At 39.3% G+C, this 9,581-nt stretch overlaps 2 protein-coding genes across 3 annotated transcripts; one reads left to right on the forward strand and one right to left on the reverse strand.

Moving 5' to 3' along the window:
* Positions 1-30: 30 nt before the first annotated feature.
* Positions 31-5,631, reverse strand: LOC118418990 (leucine-rich repeat-containing protein 59-like). Of its 2 annotated transcripts, none has more exons than XM_035825179.1 (8): positions 5,518-5,631; positions 4,609-4,715; positions 4,307-4,366; positions 3,594-3,860; positions 3,395-3,467; positions 2,912-3,073; positions 2,481-2,534; positions 31-2,182 (listed from the first exon to the last, which is right to left on the reverse strand). In XM_035825179.1, exons 1-8 carry the CDS (start codon positions 5,525-5,527, stop codon positions 1,983-1,985), a joined length of 933 nt encoding a protein of 310 aa, XP_035681072.1. In that variant the 5' UTR covers positions 5,528-5,631; the 3' UTR covers positions 31-1,982. The 2 variants fall into 2 exon arrangements, with proteins under 2 accessions (XP_035681072.1, XP_035681074.1); XM_035825181.1 differs by having other exon boundaries at positions 4,609-4,709; positions 5,518-5,564.
* Positions 5,501-8,694, forward strand: LOC118418991 (mitochondrial import inner membrane translocase subunit TIM16-like). The gene is made up of 6 exons (XM_035825182.1): positions 5,501-5,636; positions 6,943-7,027; positions 7,458-7,546; positions 7,744-7,797; positions 8,030-8,095; positions 8,201-8,694. The coding sequence occupies exons 1-6, from the start codon at positions 5,565-5,567 to the stop codon at positions 8,288-8,290; spliced, it is 456 nt and encodes a 151-aa protein (XP_035681075.1). The 5' UTR covers positions 5,501-5,564; the 3' UTR covers positions 8,291-8,694.
* The last annotated feature ends 887 nt before the right edge of the window (positions 8,695-9,581 follow it).

Raw genomic sequence — 9,581 nt, forward strand, 5'->3', positions numbered from 1 at the left:
AATGAATAGCAGGTCAAATACACATGTGGATAGTGGGGTGGGGACAGCTTTAATGTTCCTCAACTTGCTGCATATGGCAGTGGATCAGTGTCCAACGAGTCTGGTCACCCTGAGTATAAAATACCCTCATGTCATCTCATCCAAATGAGTGTCTTAGACTGTAGTAGAAATCTAATGCAGCAGAACTGTCATGACGGAAGGGAGAGGTTAGATGCCTAATGTTAGAACAAATGTGAATTTTAGCTGGCAGTATACAGTACATCATCATTTATATTCTTTGTTCTAAAAAAACAAATTTCCCTGTTCAACTAAAAATATGCTGAGGCTATCTATATCAAGGCACAAAGAAATGATACCAACATGAAGAAAAGCCTTGTTTTCCAAACAAATAAGGTGGGAACAATTTTCACATGCAGCAACAATATTCAAACTTGATCTGTTCAAGGTCAAGGAAATTAAAAAGTACATCTGCTGTAACAACTAAGTACAGGGCTAAAATGTCACATTACTTTTGAGGATTACTTTTAGCAATATCACAAAAGATTCATTAATATCCATGGTATATGAAAGGAGCCATTCAACACTTCACCATGCGTCTTTATATTTCAGAAGACTTCAGTGTTTATAAGATATTAAGCAATTGTAGTGAATAACCATCAACCACAAGTAGAACATGTGTTGCTAAGATTTCAATATCATACATTAATAACTTGCTGCCATATTTTCATCTTTCACTTATGGATGCTGCTGTGATTAAAAAGCTATCAAATGAAAGCATTACATAGGACAAACCCAAACAGTACAGTATTGTGCATTTACTGGGTTCTTAATGTATGGCTCATGTATTTAAGATATACAAGACACTACAGCACATCACATGGTACAGTAACTGTTTTATCTTAATTCCCACCATGAACAAGGCCTACAAGCCAGACTTTGTTATTTTCTTGGTCCTCAGCAAGGATTGCTGCATTCATCATCCAAACCTCAACACTGAGTAATTCTGCTTTTTTACTTCTTCATTCCAGACTAATAGTTGCTGATAAAACACTGAGAACAATGTACATAACTAAATTTTGTTATAGCCTTAGTAGTGTACAGTGATTCTACTACTCACTCACTCTGCCATATGGTGAAATTTTCACCAGCATTTGTTGGTTGGCTCCTTGACTAAAAAGTTACAAATAAATCCTAATGCATGTTGTGGGTACGCCTTAAGTACATATCAGGAAAAATTCAAATCTGGATTTTTTAAAAAAAGTTGGGGTATCATTGCAACTTTGCGTACCTCTTATATCTCCCTAACTAATAGTATACATGCATTATCACATGGATGAGAAGTAGAGGAAAGGACATTTCAGAAAGTATCGTATGCTGTACAATACTGTGTAGTTTTCAACTTGTATCTTGAACAAATCACTTGAGCAACAAATGTAACAAGACTTCTTCACTGTTAAACAGCTATCAGAGTTAAGGGAACTGGTGAAGACATATTTGGCATCATACATTGTACCAGTATTTACTGTAACGTTATACGTAGAGAAGGTGGGAATTTTTGCAGAACATTTGTGAACATTTCTTTCATAACAAAGGAGGCTGCCATATTTTGATACATGTAAGATGCTACATTAAAAAAAACTGATGATTGCAAAAGGTCAAAAATATGTCTAGTCTCTCCTGAATATATTGTATTTCCATAGAAACACCAACATGGCTTCACAAGCTTACATTTAAGTTCCAACAATATGGCAACTACTTCATCACAAGATGACAAAATTTACACTGGACTGGCAATAGGAGAAAAAAATTACAAAATATTCAAGCCATTTCCCCACACAGAGAGTGGTCACTGGCTGCTTGCGTAATTCATTAAAATTTGATCAAACCAGGTAATTTTACCACGCCATGTCATTTCACAGGAGACAGGGGAAGAGGTAACTGGAAAGAACTTAATCATGCCTAACAAAATCACATCAGTTACTTTACTTCTTCTGCCCAACCGCCATCTGTTCAGCAACAGCCACCCATCCTCTGATGACAGTCTCCACCTGGTGGACCCGGGTTTGAAGGTCACGACACAGCTGATTGGTCGGCTCACTCTCACAGTAAAAGTATGTTGCCACGGCAACAGCAATGACTGACAACATGATGATGATGAGGGGAAGCTTGTAACAGTATGATCCTGCAAAACAACAATACGTTATACCACTTTCAGCATCATCCCCTTTTAATGATATCTTGCTACATGGTACATACATAGATGAATTCATATGTTAGGTTACTTGTATTGTTCTTTTGTGACTTTGGCACAACCTAAAATGCACAAACAGCGGCAAATTTCATATTTTTCCCACTGATATAAACTCAGTATAAACTCAGAATGTAATAAGCCTTGTTTCTTTTCATACAAAAGTAAGTATGTGCAGTGTACCTAAGTATGAACCATCATGCATGTGGAAGGAAGTGGAAAATCCACAAACCTGTAGTTCTGTGTTTTTCTGGAGTAGCTGAGGCAATCCCGTTTGCCTTTTCTTCTGTAACACAAGAAAGACAAGACCACTATTAGTCACAAAATGCACAACAAACTTTCTCAAGCTATTGTATTGAATGGATACCCGGAAAAAAAAACACAACTGCCATTTCAGTTTGCACCAGAAGTTTCTATCAACTTCATTTGTTATTGTTGTTTAGCTTTAGTTATGTATATTATGTTTCATTATCATCTAGATTATGTAAATTACATTTTATCATTATTACAAAATGTATATAGTTTGTGAGGTTAAGCCACAAAAAGCCACATAGGCTTCTGCTCCCCCTTGCATGTTTTCTTTCCATTCTGTATCATCATTTGTTTTTAATTGTTGAATATGTGCTAATAAACAAAACAACAAACAAGCTTCCCTCCACCCACCGGTGTCAGCCTCCTCCTCCTGCCCCCCTCCCTCCTGTTGCTGCTTCCTGCTGGCCTGGCGCTCGGCGTACTCCCGTTTCCTCCTCTCCTTCTCCTCCTTCTTCTTCCTCCTGCGCAGCTCCTGCTCCTGCTCCTCCTGCAGCCGCCGGGCCTCCTCCAGCTCTGTGGGGAACAGCAATGTTGGGCCATAATTAGGCTGGATGCCAGACTCATATACCGGTAACATCAGAGAAAACTTTTCCTAATTGACTGCCATCTTCTACAAAAATTATGATTTTAAAACTATGATGCCAAACAATTTTTGAATACATGTAGTCCTGTTGGTCAGCTACAGTCTATATATAATACTGGTTACCATTCAAAATAATCCATCAGAATTAACATCTTATTCCATCTTTGCAACTAAGGTTGAAATTGTATGAAAAAGCATATAAGGTTACTCCTTGTTTTGAAGATACATGTATTGTAAAATAAGAAACTAACTTCGCTGCTGCTGGAGCTGTTCTTGTCTCTTTCTTTCCAACTCTGAGTTAACTGCTCTCATATAACTCACCACCTGAAAATACAGAAAAAATACCAGATCAGCCTCATATTACATAAGTTTGTCATTCATATCAATAGAACCTGAGACAAAGTTAAGAAGTTGTATAAAGAGTAATGAAAGAAAGGACTTCAAACTAACCCCTTTGGCACAGTTTCTACATTGTCTCTCATCCAGACAGTCCCCCACCACTGGTACCAGGGCAGAGTCTAGTGGATTGTCCTTCAGGTCCAACCACTGTAGACTGGTCAGCTGCCAGAAACTGACCGGTACAGTCTTGAGACGGTTCTGGAAGAGGTCCAGATGTCTGAGCCTGGTCAGTCTGCCAAAGTCTGCAGGAAGTTCCTCCAGCTGGTTCTTACTGAGGTCCAGCTTGATCACATGGGTAAGCTGGGTGCAGAAGGGATCCTGTAACAAACATTATTCAAGAGTAAAATATGTGTGGTTCTTGTTAACTTTATGAAAATGGAGGTATTGTTTTTTATACCATTATGTGTGCTTACAGTTCTTTGAATATTGCAGAGTGGTAGGATGTGAGGTGGAGAATGGTGTAACTAGAGACAAGCAGGATGAGAAGGCTGGTTTGACTCAGGTTCAAAGTTGTGCAACAGGCTTGACCTGGTTCCAAAGTACCACAGGAAGGCAGGATCATTATGTATGACATCTTTGATTTCTTGTTTTGATATATTTTTTATTTCATGCAATCTTCTGAACCAGTATCCAAACCCATTATAGTTGTCGAGGGGACAAAGAGACTCAGCAGCCATAATAATTTTGTATTCCAGCTAAAAGTATAAAGCAAACATCTGACCATTGATGATATCTTGAGATGTCAGACAGTAAAAATTACTCACCTGTAGGTTGACCAGGAGATTACAGGACAGGTCTAACACTGTGGCCTTGGGGAGACTGGACTGTGGGCAAGATATAAAAAATAACATCATCCTACACAATGTGCTAGTATCAACCAACGGGATATACATTTGTGTACGCTTCATAAAAAATATCTATAAGCCATATATTATTTAAATATTTATTAGCAATTGATTTTCAGTTAGTTTGTTTACACTTTTGTTTGGTGATCTTGAAGAGGATTTCTATTACATGACAACATGTGAGTACTATTATATTCCTATCATTGTAAGTCTGTCCTCACCAGCAGTTGCACAGGAACCTTAGTGATGTTGGACAGACTCAGGTCCAGCTCATTCCCCTCCAGACGGTCCTTCAGCTCCTTCAGGGTCCACTTTGTCTCACCTTTACCTGGTGGGTGAGAAACACATTACTCCTTGGAGGAGGCTTCGTAGGCAAGAACAAATGACTTTTCTACTTCTCATCTGACTAGAATTACTCTTCTATGGTTCAGAAGGGCAGAAAAATGCATGTGCCGACCTTATACTATTATTACCAATACAAACTTGGTTCAGACAAGGACGTTATATCGTCCTTGGTTCAGACAAAGAAGAACAGACAACAACTGGGACGAGCAAATGACTCGATCATCTATTTCATGGTCAAAATCATGTAATATCATGCATGCAGTATATTGGGTAGTATATTTTAGTGATCAACATAATCTTTGAAGATTTTGTGTGTACGTTGCATCAAGGAGGTTATATTCAGAATAACCTCCTTGGTTGCATGTATTTTCTCTTCATAATTTATTCAAAATTATTGTGGCAGTTATGGCCAGGAAAATCAACTTCATATTCTTCTAACAGCACAATAAATTGGAAAAAGTGGACGGATAATCTACATGAACACGTAGAAAAGTGCTGCCGATAATTTAGCAATTTACGGTAGCGGTAAATCTTATTACCTATTACTGGTTAATATTGCATCACTGGGTGCAACAACCGTGCAACGTGTCACTATGTGAGGCGTCACGTTTCCAAGCATATAGAACACCGTTTTACTCATTATTCAACGACATAATATCATTTCGGGAATTTTAATGTTAATATTTACAGTATCGAATTCATCCATACGGATTACAGGCACCTTGATTTGAATGAAAAGCTAGTTATTTGCCGTTTAAAATTAAGAAATGAGAAACTTTACTCACCAGCTGCCATTTTGAAAAGTTCGCTTTCGACCTCTGACCTTCGCCCTATGACGCATGCGTGTTGCGTAAGTCAGAAGGACGTCTGTCTGGTGAGACGACAGGAGGAGAATCTGGTGATGGTGAGGTTATTTCTACCTTCAAGTGTATTCTATCGTTAAAGTACAGCACCAGTGTTCCGTAACATTTAGTGGTTATGTTATAGCACAAGAAATTTTCAGTAAACGCGCTCTAGCGGCTATAGCCCATGGCCATGTACAAACTGCCCTCCCACGTTTTTCGCACGCTGTGTTCATCACGTTTTTGTGTTGACCTCGTCCAAGAAACACCAAATTTCGGCACAACTGTGGTCCTCTTGTTCAGTTGGCGTAGCCTCAATTTGTTGACTTAGTGAGTCAAGGTTATTCAGGTCTAACGTTACTACAGAGATAGTTAGATAAGCACGTAACAAGTTATGACAAATTTTTTCAGGTGATGTAACAGGCTCGGTTTCGAGACGACTCGGCACCTGAGACAACTCGGCCCTAGTCGGCAACATACTTACTCGGCACATAACTTTTATATTTTGCACTCGAAGAATGATAATCCTATCATTCCGGCAGCATAAGAAGTGAAATAAGAATGTACAAATCAATCTCACCCCACGAGGTAACGTTTTGGATACAAATTTTTAGGAGATCCCCAAAACATGTTGCGGGCCGCGCCGGCGACGCCATTTTTTAGTTGTTATATCGGCGTTCTTTCACGATGTCACTCTACTTCTCTTCTATATCACCGTGTTTGCAAGTTAGTACAAATGAAAATAGATGTAATAAGCAGTTCAATATATTTTGTTGGTCATAAATTACAACTGTTTGTAGGTTTCAAAAACGCGTTGAGATGACCGATCTGATATAGACAGAGCCTCGGCCGTTCAAAGTTAACGTACCTTGAAGTGACGTTCAGAGCCTCAAAATGTCCGTAAAATTGTGCCGACTGTATGACTTACAAGTTATTGCATTGAGAGAAATGTTTTGCAGTTGCATTTCTCACAAACCTTCACAATTTTATGTCATATTCTTGGTGCCAAGTTTTCCCACTTGGCTAGGTGCCGAGTCGTCCCAGGTGCCGAGTTGTCCTGATACCGTCCATGAGTCATGACTATTGAGTCTATGTTGAACCAAGGAGGTCATATAAGGAGGTATTAACATGACCTCCTTGGTTGAACTACATTATTTGTCCCGGGTCTACAAAAAACTTAATGCATAACTATGATTATTAGGGATACTATTGATTCTCGTATTCGTCTAACCTATGTCTGTACTCTATAAGTAGCTCAGATCTGTTCTTGGCCACGGCCTGGCCACCCACGGGCAGTAACTCATAAGGCTATCACTCAGCAAGTCTGCATGATCCCCCTGATCACAGCTCCTTTCTCTCCCCACACAGGCGAAGTACCTTGTGCAGGCAGTAGTGTTAGGAGCTCAGGTGGTGGGACGAGCCTTCAGTAAAGCCCTGAGACAGGAGTTCCAGAGTAAGTCATTTCTTTCTTTCACATAATTTACTGGTAACCTGCTTAAGGTGTAACACACCAGTCTTGTACAGTTAGTACAAACTATGTAAGACTTGACTGTATGGTTTGACCATCTCACACCGTTGAAGATCCCTACCCCCTGTTTGATGTTAAGAGATCTTAAATGTGCTTGAGGTTTGGCTCTCCTCAAACATGGGGTCTCCAGCCTTGCATCCCGTCAGAGTGCACTTCCCGACTCAAAGCTCATTTTCACCCGAGTTACCTTTTCCAAGGACGAAACATGGGGGCCTAATGGGCATTTGAACTTCACTCAGAAAAAAACTTGGTCATAACCTTAAATGGGTTGTGGTAGCTCTAGCATGTATAACGTTATTATTATTGAATGTGATTTAACCTGCTTGCTGACTTTATGTTGCCTGTTTTCCATCAGATGCTCAACGAGCCCAGCAAGCTGCGGGGGGAGGCAGACAGGGTGCCAAGAGAGCAGCCAGTGATAGCATGATGGGGATTTCTCTACAGGTAAGCTGATGTTCACTTAGGCAGGAGGCTCTTTTAACATGGCAGAATCTACATCATTTTGCAATTTCTGAGACTATAGATGCAGACTGCAGTGAAGTGAAGATAAACTGATACTGTGATAGATGAGAAGTGCTGGCTAGGATTTGTATTCCTTAGATAATCAAAATGTATTTTAACTATCTTTATTCCTTATACAGGAAGCGAAACAGATACTGAATGTTGACAAACTGGACAAAGAACTTGTTGAAAAGGTATGTAGTTAATAATTCTACAGTAAGACAAAACAATCTGAAATATTCATTTAGTCCATATCTCCACTGAATAGTAATGAAAATAGGCTGCAAGTTCATTCGATTCGAAAAACCAAACTCAATACGTTGACGAATCATAATAAATACACATGTACCAGTAGTTTGACTGTTAAAGTGTCCTGTCTTTAGTTAAGAGTTTCAGCATTTACATGCCTTGACTTGTTTTTTGCAGAACTACACGCACCTTTTTGATGTCAATGACAAGAAAAAGGGAGGATCATTCTACTTGCAATCAAAGGTAAAGTTGTCTTTTCAAAAATTAAACTGTCTTTTGCGATTGACACATGGTGCATTTCCAGAGAGAAATTCCATCAAAACAAAACCCTTTTTTTTGTTTTTCCAGGTGTATAGAGCAAAGGAGAGACTAGATGAAGAGCTGAGACAAGAAGAAGTCAAGTCGGAAAAGAAACAGAAAGAAGACTCTGCATCATGACATGGTGGGCATCACAGGGGTCATCATCAGACAGAGAAGGGATAGAAGTGGAAATGACGTGGAGATGTGTTACTGTACCTTGTGGGACACTTGATTTTCTGCAGCTTGGACTGAATAGGATGTTGAGTGTCTTTTACAAGTTGAATCTTGTGTATATATATTATAATTCAAGGCTCACGATGATGTACATAACTGTAGATTGTACATGTGCAAAGCTCCATAAATAGCTACAAATTTCATTTAGGTTGCCCCTGCTTTGCTACCCAACATTGGCAGGTACCACAAAGCATTCTGGCAATGAAGTTCCCCAGTTGGTTGAAGAGATGTGAAATCTTGGTTTTACCCAGTTGCCAAAGTAATTTGAGTTGTTTTTAAGATACCTTGGCCAGGGAATGTCCCGCTTAGGCCATGTTGATTTGATTATATGGATGACATCCGCGCTCGCACCAATTTTCGGCCATTTCCAAAAAAAAAAAAAGTTTTCTACCACACAATAAATTGTGCAAAGCAGCTGTAAAATGAGCACAAATATTCCATAGATTGAAAAAAAAAGTATCAGAAAACAGATGACTAATGCCATAGAATACCAAAATGAATCTAAAGTCAAAGAATAAGATGTGAAAGGACAGAAAGAAAATAAAGTCTATTGTTGGTAGGGGGAGGTACCAGTACAGAAAATTCAGGTCCAGAGGATCATTTCCAGGTCCGGACCTGAACCTGGACCTGATTGTCTGTGGAAACTTGAGAACTGGCAATACTCAAAACAATGGTAATTGGTCAATTTTGCTACAAAGGAATCTGGTGGATTATTGGACTCCCACTGCATTTTAAAATCCCATCTCCATGTAATAAAGGCTGTCTCTGTACCTTTGACTGTGGAAACTTGGTACAATTGACTATAAACTCTACTTGCCTTCGCTCTTGTTGTCTTCTTGGCCCCCCAGTAAGACCCCAAATGGCTGTTGACATAGTGTGTCTATTTTGTAATTGGCGAAACCTGTTCCTCTGGTTTTTTTTTCAGGTCTGTTTTTTTCGGATTGGTCCAAAAAGAAAAAAGCACCTGTATGATGTACTGGTCCCTACACCTAACTGTTGGTATACCATACTATGTGTGTTTAGTACTATGTTCAACTTTCCTGGCCACTTCGATTTCATACTGAAGGCAACTTTTTTTTTGGCCAAACTTTTTTTTTATTCGCTCGCTCGCATCAGTTTTAGAGTTCCCAGAGGATGTCATCCATATAATCAAATCAACATGGCCTTACCAGCAAAAAAAGTTAATGCATCCATT

The sequence above is a fragment of the Branchiostoma floridae genome, chromosome 7 (assembly GCF_000003815.2).
Source record: "Branchiostoma floridae strain S238N-H82 chromosome 7, Bfl_VNyyK, whole genome shotgun sequence".
NCBI lineage: Eukaryota > Metazoa > Chordata > Leptocardii > Amphioxiformes > Branchiostomatidae > Branchiostoma > Branchiostoma floridae.

Coding starts and splice junctions, on each gene's coding strand:
- LOC118418990 (XM_035825179.1), bottom strand. Junction 3,861..4,306: donor ATCTCCTGGTCAACCTACAG/GTGAGTAATTTT, acceptor TGTTTGTTACAG/GATCCCTTCTGCACCCAGCT. Junction 3,468..3,593: donor GTAGAAACTGTGCCAAAGGG/GTTAGTTTGAAG, acceptor CTGTATTTTCAG/GTGGTGAGTTATATGAGAGC.
- LOC118418991 (XM_035825182.1), top strand. CDS start 5,565: ATGACGCATGCGTGTTGCGTAAGTCAGAAGGACGTCTGTCTGGTGAGA. Junction 7,547..7,743: donor TGATGGGGATTTCTCTACAG/GTAAGCTGATGT, acceptor TTCCTTATACAG/GAAGCGAAACAGATACTGAA. Junction 7,798..8,029: donor ACAAAGAACTTGTTGAAAAG/GTATGTAGTTAA, acceptor TGTTTTTTGCAG/AACTACACGCACCTTTTTGA.